This window comes from Giraffa tippelskirchi, chromosome 13 (assembly GCF_054371585.1).
Source record: "Giraffa tippelskirchi isolate mGirTip1 chromosome 13, T2T-mGirTip1v1.2.pri, whole genome shotgun sequence".
Lineage (NCBI taxonomy): Eukaryota > Metazoa > Chordata > Mammalia > Artiodactyla > Giraffidae > Giraffa > Giraffa tippelskirchi.
This window is the reverse complement of record NC_137287.1, coordinates 31,699,942-31,719,364: the sequence shown is the minus strand read 5'-3', so window position 1 is coordinate 31,719,364 and position 19,423 is coordinate 31,699,942. Positions and strand designations below refer to the sequence as shown.

The 19,423-nt window shown below is 51.0% G+C and overlaps 1 protein-coding gene across 23 annotated transcripts in view; it reads left to right on the top strand.

Moving 5' to 3' along the window:
• CLEC16A (C-type lectin domain containing 16A) overlaps window positions 1-19,423 on the top strand; it is a 234,140-nt gene that overhangs the window by 38,028 nt on the left and 176,689 nt on the right. For all 23 annotated transcript variants that reach the window (XR_014073993.1, XR_014073992.1, XM_081560421.1 and 20 more), the window contains 3 exons: window positions 2,345-2,519; window positions 4,172-4,225; window positions 7,793-7,906. Coding sequence is in view for 21 of the 23 variants with exons in the window: in XM_081560421.1 (XP_081416547.1) it covers window positions 2,345-2,519; window positions 4,172-4,225; window positions 7,793-7,906 (343 nt within the window). In the remaining 2 variants the exon portion in view is untranslated. The remainder of the gene's footprint in view (window positions 1-2,344; window positions 2,520-4,171; window positions 4,226-7,792; window positions 7,907-19,423) is intronic.

Sequence of the window (19,423 nt, the reverse complement as noted above, 5' to 3'; positions counted from 1 at the left end):
CAGCTTCAGCATCAGTCCTTCCAATGAATATTCAGGACTGATTTCCTTTAGGATCAACTGATTGGATCTCCTTGCTGTCCAAGGGACTCTCAAGAGTCTTCTCCAACACCACAGTTCAAAAGTATCAATTCTTCAGCACTCAGCTTTCTTTATAGTCCAGCTCTCACATCCATACACGACTACTGGAAAAACCATAGCTTTGACTAGACGGACCTTTGTTGGCAAAGTAATGTCTCTGCTTTTTAATATGCTGTCCAGGTTGGTCATAGCTTTTCTTCCAAGGAGCAAGCGTCTTTTAATTTCATGGCTGCAGTCACCATCTGCAGTGATTTTGGAGCCCCAAAAAATAAAGTCTGCCACTGTTTCCACTGTTTCCCCTTATATTTGCCATGAAGTGATGGGACTGGATGCCATGATCATAGTTTTATGAATGTTGAGCTGTAAGCCAACTTTTCCACTCTCCTCTTTCACTTTTGTTAAGAGGCTCTTTAGTTCTTCTTCACTTTCTGCCATAAGGGTAGTGTCATCTGCATATCTGCGGTTATTGATATTTCTCCCGGCAATCTTGATTCTAGCTTCTGCTTCATCCAGCCCAGCATTTTGCATAATGTATTCTGCATATAAGTTAAATAAGCAGGGTGACAATACACAGCCTTGACGTACTCCTTTCCGAACTTGGAACCTGTCTGTTGTTCCAAGTCCAGTTCTAACTGTTGCTTCTTGACCTGCATACAGATTTCTCAGGAGGCAGGTGAGGTGGTCTGGTATTCCCATCTCTTTCAGAATTTCCTACAGTTTGTTGTGGTCCACACAGTCAAAGGCTTTGATGTAGTCAATAAAGCAGAAGTAGATGTTTTTCTGAAACTCTTTTGCTTTTTTGATGATCCAAGGGATGTTGGCAATTTGATCTTTGGCTCCTCTGCCTTTTCTAAATCCAGCTTGAACATCTGGAAGTTCACGGTTCACATACTGTTGAAGCCTGGTTTGGAGAATTTTGAGCATTACTTTACTAGCGTGTGAGATGAGTGCAATTGTGCGGTAGTTTGAGCATTCTTTGGCATTGCCTTTCTTTGGGATTGGAATGAAAACTAACCTTTTCCAGTCCTATGGCCACTGCTGAGTTTTCCAAATTTGCTGGCATATTGAGTGCAGCACTTTCACAGCATCATCTTTTAGGATTTGAAATAGCTCAACTGAAATTCCATCACCTCCATATGGAAATAACATACTGTTATCTGCTAGTGGTGGGATTACAGGAGACTTTAATTTCTTTTTGCTCTTATTTTCTTCTTTAGTTGTCTGTCTCCTCCAATGGCCGTCTATTACTTGAGTAGTAATCATAGTAGAAACAACACAGATTGCTTTTTGCAGCAGATAACCACTCTGGGGGAGGGGAATGGGCCCATCGACTGTTTCAGATCTGTGTCCTTGTTGAACGTGAGGCCGGTCCCCTCGTAGGGCCTGAACAGCCCCAGTGCCTATGTCTTCACTGGAAGCAGGCAGGGGCCTCCTGGGACCTGGGGTGTCACGTCCTCACGTGGCTCCCCTCATATGGTCGGGACTGAGGTTGGCTGAGGCTGTTGAGGCCTGCCTGTTTCCTTAGAACTCCTCAGGAACATTTAATTAGTGAGGGTTTATTGTTCCATTAATGCTGCTTATCTCAAGAGCCAGGGATCTTGCCACTTGGACTAGCGGCTGTTCATGTTTGAAGTGCCTGGCTAAAAGCTTCCCTGGGTTTTCCTGTGTTTACCCATTTTGTTCGGACTATGGTGGTGATGATGGAGTCCATTGTTTCGAGGCCCCCAGAAAGTGGGGGGATCCCATTACTGTTGTTGTTGTTTAGTCACTCAGTTGTGTCCGACTCTTGGCAGTCCTGTGAACTGCAGCACACCGGGCTCCCCTGTCCTTCACCATCTCCCAGAGTTTGCTCAAACTCATGTCCATTGAGTCGCTGATGCCATCCAACCATCTCATCCCCTGTCGTCCCCTTCTCCTCCTGCCCTCAATCTTACCCAGGATCAGGGTCTTTTCAAATGAGTTGGCTCTATGCATCAGGTGGCCAAAGTATTGGAGCTTAAGCTTCAGCATAGTGATGATGGTGGAGTCCATTGTGCTGAGGCCCCCCCAGAAAGTGGGGAATCCCTTGAGTCCCCTAAAATCGAATGCGGTGGATCTGTCCATTTTTCCTTCCTGTAATCCACTGGTAGGGCCAGGATAGGTGTCTCTCGAGACTGGCTCAGATATTTGTTTGTGAATGAAGTGCCCCCAGCAACCCAAGTCTCGGCCATCGGTGCTCAGCTCTGAGCCTGGGCGTTGGGGCTGAGATGGGCCTCTCTCCCGGTAGGCACAGGAATCGGGGGAAGCTCAGCGACCTGGTGGCTGAGCACCTGGACCACCTGCACTATCTCAATGACATCCTCATCATCAACTGCGAGTTCCTCAATGACGTGCTCACAGACCACCTGCTCAACAGGCTCTTCCTGCCGCTCTACGTGTACTCGCTGGAGAACCAGGACAAGGTGCGCCCGGGCGGGGGCGCCTGCAGGCGGGGAGGAGCAGTCACCCCGAGGGGATGGGGCTCTGCAAGGGACCATGGCTTGGAGCCCGAGGGACAGTCCGTTCCTTCCCTTTCCTTTCCTGAGAGGGGGATGAAGGAGAGGGTGGGAGGGATGGAGGGAGAGAGACAGACGGACAGAGCATATGAGTGTGTGTGTGTGTGTGCGTGTGTGTGTGGTCAGTAAATGAATGAGAAAAGATAACTGACATCCAAAGGAGACAGGAAACCTCTGCAAATTCAGGGTTTTGGTTTCTGTGCTTCTCCTGAGGTGCTCTCATCCCTGCTCACTTTTTTGGCTAGTTGCCAGAGCTAATTGACTTAGAGAAGATCCAGCCAGCTGCAAAACTTGAATGGCCGGAAGGGGATGGAGCACACCCAGGAAAAGATCCTGGGGCGGAGACTGTCCACAGTGACAGGTGGCGGAGCCCTCGGAGGGTTGGAACCCGTTCATGGGCACTTTCTCAGATATGCCCTCTCCCTCCTCTCAGAGTTTCTGACTCAGGGGGTCTGGAGGGCACCAGGACCCTGCCCCCGAAGTGATTCTGAGCTGGTGGTTCTCAGTGCCCGCCCCCAAGAAAAATGCCACTTCGAGGAGAGGGGACCTTTGGCCAGTACCTCCGAGAGTGAAGGAGCGGAGGCCTTGGCAGGAGGTGGGACAGAGCCAGCTGGTTACTCTGCAGGGATTTCAGCCTATGCGCGTGTCTCAGCAAGACGGGGCTGTAGCTTTCTTTTTGGAGACAGAACACGGGGCTTCTGGTTACAAACAAGTGACTCAAAGAAAACTGCAACCCTAACGAGAGCAACCTGAGGCAGCTCTGAGAAGTGGAGAGAAAGCTGGGGAACTGGCATTTTCAGACCTGGGTTCAAATTCTGCCTCTTTCCTTGTGACCTTGGTCCAGGCAGTCAACCTCCCTGAGCAAAACAAGCATCCTGAAGATCCTTACAGGCTTGGTAGGAGATGGAGCTCATTGGAGCCCAGTACAGATGAGGGGCTTCTCTGAGATCAGGATGCCCCCACCTCTCCCTGCCCCACCTCCTGAGAGCAGGCCTCCGGGGCCTCCCTTGCCAGGCTCTTGGTGCCCTAGCTGGGGGAAATTAACATTCTCGGTAATTTAAGGAGCTAGTTCTTCTCTTGGGGCCAGCATCTAATCCATGATTCATGGTGAAAGGTTTCTCAGGTGGAAGAGTAACAGCCTTGCATAGTATCGGATGGGATTGTTGTTGAGTCGCTCAGTCATGTCTGACTCTTTGGGACCCCATGGACTATAGTGCACCAGGCTCCTCTCTCTGTGGGATTTCCCAGGCAAGAATACTGGAGCAGGTTGCCGTTTCCTTTTCCAGGGAATCTTCCCGACTCATGGATCGAACCCATGTCTCCTGCATTGGCAGGCAGGTTCTTTACCACTGCACCACCTGGGAAGCCCATCGGATGGGATGAGGTGTGAGTGTATTTTGCAGGGTGGACTTTGCCACCAGGGAAGAAGAGCCTTAGGGTCTTGGAGGAAGTCGGGGTGCTGGGTGTCGCTCCTTCAGACAGATGGCCTCTGGCTTCATGTATTTTGTACCACTCACATGTGTAACCCAGACTTCTCTCATTCCCCCAACCTTCACCAGGGAGGAGAACGACCGAAGATCAGCCTGCCGGTTTCTCTCTACCTTCTCTCCCAGGTATGTCTGATCCTTCACCCATGTCCCCACCACACTGGGGATCCCGGAGCACTGCTGCCTTTCAGAAGTTTCCTAGGCCACCTCACTCCATCTTCTCTGTGTGCATCCCCGATCCTGAAATAGAACAACCCAGAATCAAGGGGCTATGTATCTTCTTCATGGTAGTACTTGGAAATTTAAAAAGAAATGAAAAATAAGTCAAGCCCAGCAGATAAGTTGTTGGTTTTTACTGTGTGGCCTGAGCTTTCCAAAACAATCAGGGAGTGTTCTAAATACCCTGAAAACCTGGGCTGTGCGGCCCCTGCTCACGGCCATCTTGAAAGCTACAGGTCCCTAAGCTACAGGACCCAGCGTGTGTTCACAGAACCACCGGGGTTTAACCAACTCTCACTAAGGAGGCCATTGCCGTGGTCCCGGGGCCCACATTACCTTCTGGAAGGTATCTTGTAGCAGCCTCAGTACCCAAATTTGTGTCTTGAGCCAACTTGTCTGCCTCCCTGTCTTCAACAAGTGTGTCTCCTTCTCATAATTATGTAATATTTACAAGAAGGGAAAAACTCCATGGCGACGCAGTTACATAACTTTAAAAATATTTTTATTACAAGCAGTGCAGACTCTCAGGCCATCTCATTAGACTGTCAGGCAGTCAGATGTTTGACCAGAGCTCTGTTCCCACTTCTGCAGTGGCCCAGGTATTCATTTGCTCTGCTGAGAGAATGTCCTTCTCGCTGGGTCCTGGGCCATTTTGCGTTTGAGGTGGGGCTGTCTCCTGTTGGCCCAGGAAGAGAGATGCCGACCCAGCCTCTTCCCAGCAGCTGGGCCGGCTGGGCTCCACAAGTGGCTGGCTCACGTTCCTCCGGGACTCTCGTTCTGGGGGCTCCGTGTGCTAGGAGCTGCGTGCTGACGCCTGAATGCCCCTCAGTGTGATGGAGCTCCCTGTAATCCCCTGCCCCTCCTGGCAGCTGTTTCTGCCACCTCGTTACCAATCGTCCCGCTTCCCCCGCTGAGGATTCTGGGAGCCTGGCAGGAGCGAGCAGGCCAGATGCAGAACCGCAGGAATCCCGTGGCAAGCGCCCCCAGCACCCTTCAGCTGCTGGCACACCCCGAGGATGACTGGGATCAGGCCACACTTTTGCTCTGAGAACCCCCTTTCTCCTGCTTTCCTAGTGAAGGCCCAGCAGTCCAGGCATCTCATTACATGTTTCAGTGTCTCACAAAAAGCCTTGTCATTGGCGTTTCTCAGCCCGAGTAAAAGGGCTCTCGCACCCCTGCATTTCCATGGAACTTGATCATCACGTGGCCCGAATGTGTGAAAACCTCAAATTGGGCATGAATTCCGGTCCTTAAACTCTGCATCAGAGCATCCTTCCAAATTATTTTTCAAGCATCTCTGCTAAACTAAGAAAATTTGCGTTGATGACATTAATTTGGTGTGATGGAGATGATGTGCAGCCGAAACTAAACCACCACTGGGGACGAGGGCATGACTTGGACAGGCTAGCCCAGCCTTTGAATCCGGCGGGCACATGCTTCCACCCATCTCCCAGTTACTCGCTGCCCCTCTCCCCGCTTTCCTCTGTCCAGGGCACAGCCGAGAGAGAGCACCACGTGTGTCCACACTGGCCGTCACCAGGTGGGCGCCCGTAGGTATTCACTGAACGTTTGTAGACTGGATTCCTCCGTCATCATCACGGTCACTCACATTTGAATGCCCGCCACAGCCCCGGACGTGGGCTAGCCCGCTTTGTCATGCTGTATAGTCTATGGTAGTTGGTATCTCCTCAGTGTTTTAAAAAAAGATGTGCTTTTTTTTTCCCTTAGGTGGGTACAACATTTGTTTATTCTACCATGCCTTTCATCTGAATTGTATTTATTTTTTTGAACAATATATTCACCCTCCTCAAATAGTACAAAATGACATGTAGGGAAAAGTTCCCTCTTACCCCTGCCTCCCATGTACCCAGTCTCACTCCCCTGAGGCAGCTACTATTTTAATCTCTGCCTCTTTCTCTCTTTTTTTTTTTAAACAATATTTTAAAATAATTTTTTTAAGTGATAAAGTTCAAACAAGTGAAAACCAAGTTGTCTTTCTACTTTTTTTTGTTCAGTTTCCTGATTTCTCCCTCCAGAGACAACTATAGTTACAGGGTTTCCCCAGCTCCTTCTGGAGACATTCTCAACTGGCGGCAATGTCACCCCTAGCCTGGGATCAGCTGGCAGTGTCTGAAGACGTGGCTGGTTGTCATGCCTGGGGGAAGGGGTGCAGCTGGCATCTAGTGGTTTGAGGCCAGAGATGCTGCAAAGTACCCTATAATGCACAGGACCGCCCCCTACAGCAAGGATTTATCACCGGGCAAGAGTGCCAAGGAAGGACTTCCCTGGCAGTCCAGGGGTTAAGACTTCACCTTCCAATGCAGGCGGTGCAGGTTCAATCCCTGGTCGTGGAACTAAGATCCCAGATGCCTCAAGGCCAAAAAGCCAAAACATAAAACAGAAACCATTATTGTAACAAATTCAGTAAAGACTTTTAAGATGGTTCACATCAAAAAAAGTCTTAAGGGGGCTGGCTGTAGCTTAGTGGTTCCTTCGACTACAGAGTGATCAAATTACCCTCTCTGAGGCTAGTTCGAGACCCGCAGGCACTCTGTAGTCCTTCAAAACAAAAATCTTAAAATGGTGCCAAGATTTGGAACCCCTGTTGCATGTATATGTGAACAAATACAGACATGTGCACACACCCTCTGATACAGTGTGTCCATCCCATGCTGCCCTGCAATGCCGGTGTTACCGCTACATCTTAAAACACACCGGTAGGTGTGTCTGAGCTGGCTCTCCAAGGCGGTGTGGGTACCCTGACTCCTCAGGCCATTCTTTTGGCGTCAGGCAACAGGGTGGGGTGGCCGGGCCACCCCCCGACAGCCCAGTGCCTTCTGATGCTTGCCGCCTGACACGACTCCATCTGTCTCTGGCCCGAGCGGCTTTTCCTCCCCACAGTTTCCACACCTCCCAGCGCCGCCCTGGAATTCCCGGGCGCTCAAACCCACCGCAAGGGGAAGAGCTCATTCCATGGGTGGGATCTCTGTGTGGCCGACCCTCTGCCAAGTCCTCTATTGGAACAAGGCCTGCTGGCCTCTTTCTCCCCGTAGCTGAAAGGCTGGGCCGGGGCCTCCTAGTCTTATCCTAATCGGATTTGACACTGAAATGCCTGCGGAGAGAAAAGACGGTGCGGGTGTGGCGCTCCCTTCCCACATTGCTTCACTTCAGCTTGATTTGGCTTCAGGAGGCCAGGAGGGACAGTCATGCTTTAACGCACTTCCTTCCACCAACAAGCAGCCAGCCAAATAGGCAACAGTCTGAAAGAAGGAAGGCCCGACCCTAGGAGGAGAGAAGTTCAATTCATTTCTCCCAGATGTGATCCATTCTCTGGATTTTGCATCGCTGGGATTGCTGCTAAGACGAGGCTTGTGCAGTAGCCCAGCCTCATCATTTCAGGTGAAGCAAGGAAGAGGTTGAAAGTCTACATGCTTTAATGCAAATCCTGGTTTGTTTTTTTTTTTCCTCCACCAGGTCTTCCTAATTATACATCACGCACCCCTGGTGAACTCGTTAGCTGAAGTCATTCTGAACGGTGATCTGTCTGAGACGTACGCTAAGCCCGAACAGGATGTTCAGAGAAGCTGTGTAAGTCATTAGCGGGGGGGGGGACTGTCTCAAGACCCTGATAAGACACCGTGGCTCATTTTGTTCACGTGTGTTTCTCTCAAACCAGAGACCGACATCCTGCTCATTATAGCACTGATGATGCGTAAGCTGGTCTGGGATTCAGGGGACCTCATCAGTCTTAACATACCCAGAAGAATCTGGGGTTGGGTACCAAGAGTGGATTTGACTGTGCGTGTGTTATTGAACTTGGAATCATCCCGTTCTGGGCTTCAGGCTATGTATCTGTGGGGCACTGTTATTGGGGCAGAATGAGAGAATACTTTGTCTGAGGCCCCACTATCTACAGAAGCTGGTCAAGGAATATCTGAATGACACGGACCCCGTGAGAGGGCAGTAGGGAGTGGTGGGGACTGCCAAATTGGAGAGTGTATGTGTCCTTCGTGAACAGTTACAGCTCACCCCAGCTTGCAGTCCTTCTGCAGTTATGTGGATAAAATACACTGTGGCCAGGTCCTCTCATGTCTCTGGAGATGCTAGGAAGCTGCGTTTTGAGGCCAATACTCCCATCACCAACATGCCCTGAACTGCATGTTTGTGGTTTGTCACGTTTGTGCGTTTGGTGCTCTGCTGAAGGGAAACCCCAATCACTGGGGCGGCGACTTCTCCCGAGGCTTTCCCTGCTTGGCCCTTTGTCTTGCCTGCCTTCCCCTCTCCCATCCTGCTCACTCCGTCCTGGCGCCTCTTGCTTGGTCCCTAGAGTGCCCTGTGCTTTCCCTCCACATTTGTGCTTGGAAGGCCCTTGCTCCTGGCTTCCTCTCGTCCAAGGTCTTACCTGTCCGGAGCAGGCATCTTATCTGCTATTGACTCTTGAGCGTGTCTGGGATGAGCAGTGCTTACACAAAGGCCCAGTCTCTGCGGCCGTGTTCTCAGGCAGTCGGTGCACAGGTGAAGTGGCTGGGCTTACCCTGGGGCAGTCGACTCTGTTGTCATATCTGAGCGAGTGGGTGGAGTGTGGTCCTGGAGCATGAAGGGCCAGAACTCCATGGAGTGCAATTAAACGAGGCCCCTGCCCTTCTGGTTTTCCTGGTTTGCAGTGTCTTGGCCAGGCCGCTGTGCTCTTTAAGGGAAATTAGAACCTCTGAAAAGGTTTCCAGAAACCTCTGTCCTCATTGGTGGTGGCATTAGTTCAGCTGAATTGAATGAGGTCTTTTCATGGCCCCTGTCTGGCCTGTCCTTCTTCGATTCATTCAAAAAGTATTTATTGCACCCTTTGTTTGGATCAGGCATTGTGCTAGTTCTGGTAATATACAAAACCTAAAGAGTCGCTGTCATGCCGAGGCTTTAAAGTTCCGCAGGAAGGGCAGAACGTTGATAAAACTTACAAACAAGGCTACTATTTCAGGTCTTAGAAATTCTCCAAAGAGCAGGAGTAGTGTTTGATGAGAGGATTTAACTTGGAAGTGATGAGGGTGAAGAGTGTTGGACAGAAAGGACTCCCCTAGTGGTCCATGATGTGAGGACACATGGGCTGGAGAATGTGGAGCTGACAGTGTTAATACTGTTGATACCACTGGAGATATTTCTTTGCAGCTTTCTTAAACTCTCTTTTGCTGAATGAATGCAAGTTACAGAACACTGAGTGAAGAATCAGCAGGGTCTCCAGGCAGGGCTGTTGAGGACCCCTCCAGCCTTGGGGTCGCCCTGGGCAAGTCATTTTACCCCATTTAGGAAAAAGCAAATGTCAGTCCCACTTGGGAAAGCTGTGGTGAGGATGAGGAGGAAATACATTTAAAGTGCCTGTCGAGTGCCTGACAGGTTGCAGTCTGGCCCTCAGAACTGTTTGGTTTGGTCTTCTCAGTGTTAGAAAGGAAAGTTTATGAATCGCCTGCCAACTTTGAAATTTGGGAAGTTGCACATAAAAGTCCAGATTTCAGGATGGTCTTAACAGTCTGAAGATCTGGTTCCGGTTATGCCTATGTTCCTGTAAGAAGCTTCTCAGAGGCCGCCCCCTGCCCCCATCAGATGAGTCATGTGTCTGCCATCAGATTTGCCCAGTCCCCACGCAGCCAGCTGGTAACTCACACTACAGTTATGTTAATAACAGGTGAAAATATAGTGTAGTGTAGAATGTAGAAGTCCTTCGGACTTCATTCTGTTGCATGATTTCCAGACCCCAGGATAACTGCTAACTGCAGTTAGACTTAGCGTTCCAAGAGGTGAACCCAGAGACTGTTGGGGTGCTTGGGTTTGCAGGGCTTTTCATTGAAATTGATTGACATGCAGTTGCAGGAAATAAAACAGAGCGATCTGTTACCCTTTCCCTAGTTTCCCCAGGGTTGACGTCTTGCAAAACGTTGGGACAGTGTCACAAAGCAGGATATTGACATCGGTACGTGGCATTTGCAATTAGAGCAAAAGCAAATGGCAGGAAGTTGCTGACAACCTCTCAGCTTCAGATTCCCACTTGAGTTGAACCTCCAATCGGCAGGATTATCTCCAAGATTCGTTCCTTTTCCCAACAGCTTTCTCTTCTCCCGCCTCCATTGTGATAGACACACGGTGCTCCTGGCAGAGACACCTGAACTAAAAATGAAACGCTTTTGTGTGTGTAAAGACTCACCAGCCCAAGTGAAAGTGTCAGCCTTCTACTTCCGGTTATTACCCTTCCCTGAGTGTGAAATCGAAGTCTGTTGAGTTTTGACGACTGCTGAAATTCGGGAAGGGCTTCTCTCATCGACAACTTGTTTGACAGTAGTCCTGGTGAGATTTACCTCCCTTCCCTCCAAGCAAGAACAGACTCCTATTGTTTCCTGCCTGACTCGGATGTGGTTTGATCATACTTGTTTTAAGTTTCTTGGTCTTTTTTAACCTACTTTCTCCTTCCCGTAATTTGTTAGATAAGTTACTGGTATTGCTTCATTTTACCAGCAGACCTTTCACAAAACCAAACCAAAATTGAAGAGAGAGAAGCAGAGGGGAGAGCAGAGTTACTTGAAAAGTCTGTAATTTAGGGTTAAATTGAAAACACATCAGCATGCTTAGATAGACGTCTAATTGGAATTCATCTGTGCATTAAAACCATATGGTCCCCGCGAAGGGATAACTGGCTGTAATTCTAACACAGAGCAGATAGTTTTCTCCTCGGGGGAAACTGAGTAAGAGAACACTCATTCTGAAACTGCCAGCATCTCATTACTTTTGCAAAATGAACATACAGATTAGATTATGGGATGTGCATCATTACCTGGAGGTACTTTTTTGTTTTTGAAGGGACTTTTTTCATCCTGGGTTTCTGTGGAATCGCTCCCTTGGTTTTTGCATTCATTCATCCATTCCCTGAGCAGAGATGCGATGGTGCCCAGGAAAGACACGCGCCCCGCCCTCCTCACTGGGCTCCCCAGCCCCCGCAAGGACAGGGGATCCCGTCTTGGAGACGCCTGTGTCACCTGTACTGTCCTGTCCTGGGGCTGGCTGGAGATGCCTGGGGGCCTGCCACAGCCCCGGGTGGCTCAGTGGGTGAACTGGTGGCAGGGTCACAGGGGCTCCTGTGATGTTCTTCTTGACTCTCAGAACCTGACCCTCACGGGGCACCTTCTCTTTGCTCAGGGGGCGGTTCCCCGTTCTGTCTGGTACAGTGGACTCTGGAGCTAGGCTACCTGGGCCCCTCAAATCCTGGCTCCTCGTCTTACTAGGTGTGTCTGGGGTAAGTTCGTCCACCTCTCTGGGTTTTCGTGTCCTCACCTCTCCAATCAGAATAACAACCGTGCGTTTGCAGAGAGGATTAAACGCAGCACATGCTCAGTTGCTAAGTCGTGTCCTACTCTTTGCAACCCCATGGACTGGAACCTGCTAGGCTCTGTAAAGTGCTCATTGGAAGGACTGATGCTAAAGCTGAAGCTCCAGTCCTTTGGCCACCTGATGCAAAGAGCCGACTCTTTGGAAAAGACCCTGATGCTGGGAAAGAGTGAAGACGGAGGAGAAGGGGGTGACAGAGGATGAGATGGTTGGACGGCATTATTGACTCAATGGACATGAGTTTGAGCAAACTCCAGGAAATAGTGAAGGACAGGGAAGCCGGGTGTGCTTCAGTCCATGAGGTCGCTAAAGAGTCGAACATGACTGTGCGACTGAACAACGAAGTGTTTATTCCAAAGCCTCACACACATCAGGGCCTAACTAGCAGATGCTAGCTTCATAGTGGTCTGAGTTTCTGAGGCTTCAGAACAGCCCCGCGTCCCCTACCTCCCTTGTTGGGGTGATTAACACAGAGGTATACTCAGTGCTCCCCAAAGGGAGGCTCTCTGTGACTGGACACGGGGCACAGAGGGTCAGGTGTTGGCGGCGACGATGACGATGGTGACAGCAACAGTGGTGGCTCGGTTTTGAATGTCACCGAGTAGTGTTAGCGTCTGAGCCTATGTGCAGCTGGGCCTGCAGCTCAGCTGGCCCTGGGTCCCACTCTGGAAAGTGCAGATACTCAGTCAATGAGTGCACATTCACGCGCTTGGCTGGCACTGAATTCAGAGTGGGAACAGAGAATTCCAGGGCACAAGAGGCTGGTTTGTCCCCAAATGAGGGTCCCATCACTTCATGGCAGATAGATGGAGAAACAGTGGAAACAGTGGCTGACTTTATTTTTCTGGGCTCCAAAATCACTGCAGATGGTGATTGCAGGAATGAAATTAAAAGACGCTTACTCCTTGGAAGGAAAGTTATGACCAACCTAGACAGCTTATTGAAAAGCAGAGACATTACTTTGTCAACAAAGGTCCATCTAGTCAGGGCTATGGTTTTTCCAGTAGTCATGTATGGATGTGAGAGTTGGACTATAAAGAAAGCTGAGCGCCGAAGAATTGATGCTTTTGAACTGTGATGTTGGAGAAGACTCTTGAGAGTCCCTTGGGCTGCAAGGAGATCCAACCAGTCCATCCTAAAGGAGATCAGACCTGGGTGTACATTGGAAGGACTGATATTGGAGCTGAAACTTCAATACTTAGGCCACCTGATGCAAAGAGCTGACTCAATGGAAAAGACCCTGATGCTGGGAAGGATTGAGGGCAGGAGGAGGAGGAGGGGACGACAGAGGATGAGATGGCTGGATGGCATCACTGACTCAATGGACATGGGTTTGGGTGGACTCAGGAAGTTGGTGATGGACAGGGAGGCCTGGCGTGCTGCGATTCATGGGGTTGCAAAGAGTTGGACACGACTGAGCGACTGAACTGAACTGAATTGAGGATGACCACCATCCCTCAGTAGGCACCGGTTCAGCCAGTTGGGATGGTCTCCAGATGATTCTCGGGGCATCCAGAAAGGCGAGCACACACCTGAAATGCTGGCCGCTGGTTCTCCACGTGATACCCATCCACCCTGGGAGCTGGACCCTTTGCTGGCAGAAGGCTCTGCCAGGATGTGGCACGTGGAGCCCGAAGCTGAGGAAGCAGCAGCTGGGCTTCTCTGACTTGTGTGTTTGCAGGAGCAGAGCATCCCTTCATTACTGGCTTGGCTCACTGCTGCACAGCTGGCCTTCCAACCCAGGCTCGAATCAGATAACAGTGGATCCCCCACCGGGGACTGAATGCATCCGGTGGAAGAGCCCCCTGCAGCTGGGATTACAGTTTCCCCCGCATCTTTCAGTGCCCCTGACCTTACCTGTGACCCCCACAGCAAGCAATGCACGCACATTCTTCCTAAAAGTGATTGGCTTCTGGGAGGGTGGATTGGGAACTCCAAAGGGAAAAAATAGACTGGTATATATAAATCAAGGGCCTTAGCTGACACAGTTGCAAGCACTCACACAAAGAACTGGACTCTTGTGCATTCTCCCTTTTGGTGGGTCCGCCATGGTCCAGCCCATCAGCCCTCAATAGAATTACAGCTTCCAGGCACATCTGCTGCCTGCAGGGTCCTGCGTGTGGCAGCGTGGTTCGCCAGCAAGGGGATGTGATGGAAGCAGAGAGAATCCAGGATGCAGTGTGTCCCGCGTAGGACCCGTCGCCTTTCCCTTCTTTCCTGTGGAAGCAGAGGCTGCACAACTGTCCGAAGCTCTGTGGCATGGAGGCTCTCGGAGACGTGGCCTGCAGCCACGTGGGTGACTGACCTGAGGGGCTAAGTCCTGTTCCAGGGAGCAGAGAAGGGATGGCCACGGCCTGGAGGAGCTGACAAACAAGGCAAAACACAGTGGGCAAAGCAGGGGTGGAGGGGGGCTTGGAGAAGTTTCTGTGACTCAGGCCTGAGCTAGCTTTTCTGTCTGCCTGGCCCTGCTGGGGCGGCCACCAGGCTGGAGATGGCTCAGAGGGGTGAGGCAGTGCCCACGCCCAGCTAAATGGAGACCTCCCCTAGTCTGCATTTTTTCCAGATTTCAGCTGAAATCAGGAAAATTGAGGGTGGGGACAGGAAGAGGAGGGTACCTACCACTTCTGTGCCCTGGGGCTTCTGCAGTGATGCTCTCCACTTTAGCATGAGATTAGGGTTCTGGGCTGAATGTTTCAGGTCACTGAGAGTCACCACTATTTCACAATTCATTATGTTTTTTTTTTTTTACAGAATAAGATGTAGTCAAATATTCCTCCCGAAGCAATACCAGCCAAGTGCTTGGTTTATCACTGTTTTGCCAGATGATAAGATATTTTATTTTGCCTGAGTGTTGAACATGCCTTTTCAATCATAAGTATCTTGGGATTAATTCATGCTACAAGCATTTATTAGCTCTTCATGGAGTGCCACATGCAGCATCAGAGGGCCAGACTAGGCAGTGCTTGGTTGAGAGGGACAGAGGAGTTGGTCAGAGTAGGGGAAGGCCGGGGGATGGGCAGCACCCTGGGCTGCTTTCTAAGTAGTCCCAGCACCATCTCAACATGACCGGCTGGCTCCTACAGAGGCCAACGCCGGGTATGTGTGTGTGTGTGTATGTGTGTGTGTGTGCGCGTGCAGTGTGAGGCCTCTGAGCTCTGATTCCAGACAAATAGGCCCTGCTTTGGGTGATGCCCCAGCCACTGCGACACTCGCTGATAATTGGCCGATCGTGGGGAAGAAAGCTCCTCTTATTAATGTAAGTGGCCTGTTACCTCTTCGTGTTTCACCCGCTTCGGGTTTTATTTTCCCCATTAAGCTCGGCCGTGCTGCCCAGTCGCCCCACTGACGTCGCTGCAGTTGTACATTCTGGATGCGTGTGTGGACTTTGGCTCAGCAGCCCACGTCACTCAGGGTTTGGCATGTAACACACACACCCATATATCACCCTGGAGTTGATTCCATCTGACGTTTGCTTGCTGATCACCTCATTCTGGAATGAGTATAGGGTTGCTTGGTGGTGATTAGCAACCCCGCTTCCCTGTGCAGCTGGTTGCAAAGCCATGTGCTGTTGGTTACGGTGGACATAAACCCGAGTCACCATGAACTCCCCCCGCCCACCCACCATGACATTTGGAGCTCTGTGCATTTGAGACAAAAATGAGAAAAAATTGCACATTGTGTGGCTTCCCTGATGGCTCAGAGGTAAAGAATCCGCTTGCCAGTGCAAGAGACCCAGGAGATGCAGGTTCAATCCCTGGATCAGGAAGATCCCCTGAGAAGGAAATGGCAACCCACTCCAGTACTCTTGCCTGAAGCCTGGTGGGCTACAGTTCATGGGGTCACAAAGAGTCGGGCATGACTGAGCGACTAACCACGTGCATCCCTAATTCCCATCGGGTTAGAGGGCCACCTGAAAAGTAATGTGTAGGCTGTTCCCAGGCAGGACTGCCTGCTCCTCTGGGCAGTGTGACTTGGGCATGGCAGGGTCTTTACATCCACCTTTTGAGAGGCTGGCCCCACACGGCAAGGCTCTGCCAGTGCTTGTGGGTAGGGATGAATGCTTGAGCTTGGGAGCAGAATGGCTGACCATGTGTGTGTGGGGGAGGAGTGGCGCTGAAGCTACACTTCCCGGGTTCAAACCCTGGCTCTGCCTCTCAAGAGCGGTGACCTGGGACAAATCTCTCCCCTTGGCAGCCCCCTCCCGCCTCTGTCATTTGGAGGATAAAGTGAGTCCATCAGTGTATATCAAGTGCCCAGAGCATCGCTGGGCATGCTTCCTGTGCTCACTGAGTGTTAGTAATGGTTATTATTACCTGAAAAAAAAACAAAACAGGAAAATGTGCTGCTACCCCTAGGCACTCACAGGAGCCCTGTGGGGAAAGTGTCAACGTGAGGCTCATTTGATGCCCATGGAAACCGAGGCCCAAAGGGGAGAAGGCCGCGGGCGGGGTGTGTGGGCCAGCGAGCAGGGCTCCGACCACTCCAGTGCCCCGTGGAGCTCACCCTGCCTTTGTGCTGAACATCCTGCAGGCCCAGCCCCCAAGGCTGGAGGCCAGGGAGGGGCCCAGGAGCACTTTGGGGAGCTGAGTCTAAGCCACTCACAAACCAGGAAGCCAACAAGCAGAAAGTTGCTAGTTTGATTGGTTTTGAAAAGCTAGACCCCCCTCCTCTACCAGCTCTCCAGGTGAATAAGTATCTCTAGAGTGCCTCTTTGTGGCAGAGATCGGGCCGGGATTCTTGTCTTCAGCATCTTGCTTCAACCCAATGGCAGCATGTGATGGAGCTGCTGCTGTCCCTGTTTTTCAGACAAGGGAACTGAGGCTCACTGGGTGAGGCTCATTCGACCAACAGGCGAGTCTGAGACCTGGGCTCAGGTCTGCCCTCACGTTTCGTGGGTTTTTTTTGTTAGTCCACATGACCTGCCTTCTTTTTTTAGGGGAAAACCTGTCTCCTGGTTCCCAAGTCCCTTAGCAGAGCTGTTTGAACAGAAGGAAGCTAGTTGCTTCCTTAGAAGGTGAGCGGGTGAGGCCTGGGAGAGCCTGGAGGTGCCTCTCTCAGCTTGACCATGATAACAGCTCCCACAGATGCAGATAGAACTCCAGGCTGTGTTGCCTGCCCTTTCCCTTACCTGCCCCTTCCAGCCTCCAGCCTCTTTCCCTCGCCTTTCCTTCTCAGTCAGATTTCTTCCCTGGCCTGCCTCTTGTCCCCATGCTGCCTCCTCCTCTCCCTCCTCCGTCACTGAGAACACCCACTCAGCAGGTTGTGCTGAGGCAGGGGCCCTGGACAGCTCTTCCCAGGATGTGAGCATCGTGAACGCCTTCTTATGAACTGCTAGCTGGAGAGGCCACCTGGCCGGCCAGCCGCCGCCGCCTAGGGGCTGGCCCAGCACACTGTGTCCCCGGGCACCGCCACTGGCACTGCCACACCAGCTCCAGGTGGCCCTGGCCTTGACAGAAATAAAAGTGACTGCCCGGAGCTCTGAGCCGACCTGCCCGACATTCTCCTCTCCTCCCGAGTATTCCAGTAAACTGCTAACACTCAAGCCTCGAGCTAGTCACTTCCTTCTCCACAAAGGCCTCTTCAGTGACCACCCCCCCCGCCCACCTGCTCCTGTCTTGGCACGGTTCCCCACCCCTTCCTCCGTGCCCCCACTGTGCTCTGTCTTGTGTTCGTCCTTGTGGCACGCACAGCAATACATCACAGCTCCTGGCTGGACCGTGAGCTTCTAGCCCAGCACCCGGGGTTTCGTCGGGACTTAATCCCACTGGTGACTGCCGCGAAGCCAGCTCCCCACATCATCTAATTTGCTCCTCGCTTGTATTTAGGGCATTGTGACAATCTGAATTCACTGGAAATCCTCTTGGTAAACAGTTTTTAAATTGAGAGATAACATGAGTGAAGTGCGTAAAAATGCAGTAATCTTTGCTGTACTGCTTGATGGCTTTAGACCTATGGTTACATTGTGTGTACAGGCATCCCTCACTTTCGGAAAGTTTGCCTCTCTCTAACCAAAGTCCTCGTGACAAAAGACTGAAAGAAGCCCAAAGAGGCTTTTCACTTTTATGACAGAATGTGAAAAGGGAAAATAAGGTGCAAGCTGGTTCTGCAGCAGCTGTTCAGCACGCGTCCCAAGCAGCCCCACTGCTGTCGGCACCCCGGGGTCAAGGCCCGGAGCTCTGAGCTGTGCCTGTGAGCATCTGTGCATCATCGTTTACTCTGTGTGCCTGTCAGCAAGGTGTGTCTTAAGGTAATAGCTTCTTTGCTTCGTCCTGGCTTACTGAAGGTTTTGTAGGACTGCTCTACTTTCAGATCGTGGGGGAAGCTTGTGATTCAGGTCAAGAGAAAAGCGCTTCTGACGTCCCCTGCAGCTCCTCCTCAGGCTATATAACCAGCCACCAGCGAATCACCATTCTGACTTCCAGAGGTGCCTTTTAAAAAATTGTTTTTTTTCTATTTTCAATTATGAAATACCCACAGCAAGTACCATTTACGATGGTTCTTTTACATTTTTAAGTATACAATTTGGTGGCATTAGGTACATTCTTTAAAGGCATGCTTTACATTTTAATGGCACTGCTAAACAACTGAATGATACAGAAGTGACTACAGTAGAAAGTGAAAGTTCCCCCGACCTCAATATCTTCCTGAAAAGGAACCACCATTTTCTGTTTGTGTATCCTTCCAGGCCTTGCTCTGTGTAGTCATTGGTCAGTATCTGTCAGCTCAGGAAAACCTGGTGTATATGTACATATTTTGAGTCGACAGTTTTTTAACTGTAAATGGAACCCTTGATTGGTTGATCACAACGAGGTCTTTCTGGTGCAGGGTGTTTTGGGGTCTTTCTGGTGCGGGGTGTGTCAGGGCCTTTCTGAGGGGCACACCCAGACGTAGTGGAGGAGTTCTGTTTGCCCTCTGTGGCATCAGTGATTGTGCCTCTTCTTCTCCACTCAGATGCCTGGGCCTTGCAGGTTTCAGTCCTTCCTTCTGACCCTCTCGCTTGCCTTGCAGACCCTGTTCTCAGATCCCACGGCCCCTGAGAGGCCTTAGTTATCGCTGACCCCTGGGGGAGTCACTTTTCTCCAGTATTTAACTTTGAAGCAAGGACCAAAGGTTGGAGGCAGGCAGGTTGGTGGAAGGTGTCATTAACCAGCAGGTGGGGGCAGACGCTCTCAGGAGAGCTTAGACCTCTAGGCCACCCTTGAAACCACATTTCTGGCCTTCAGCTGCCTCTGACCCCAGAAACCAGCCTAAACATGCAGCCACGGAGCCCATAGCCCCCCACTTGGGTATAGGCAGCATCTTGGAGTCGGCAAGGAGGGTCCCATGACTCCACTCCTTCTGTTGCTCGGGTTCTAGGGCCCTGTGAGGTGAGCCCTGGGTGGGTGAGACCTGAGCCTTTGGCCTTTGGGAAATGTAGACCTTGTATGTAGGAGGCTTGTCTCTGAGACATGCGTGCTGGTCTTTCTTTATGGGAAGATAAACCCAAAGGCCTTCTGATTTTTGAAGGGGGCTTTCCCATTTCTTCTGGTTGGTCCCGTGGTGCTGGCTCTTCCGCTAAGTTCAGCTACTGAGGTGTTAGGCTCCTTTCTTCCTCCACCCGCACCCCCTCTTCAAACTTTCTTGTTTTCTTCTTCTTGATCTCTCCATCACGTTGGATGTATTTTGGTACAGGTCACCATTCAGCAGCCCGTCAAGGCCTGCTCTGGTCCAGACACCTGGTTTACAGGGAGAGCTCATTGG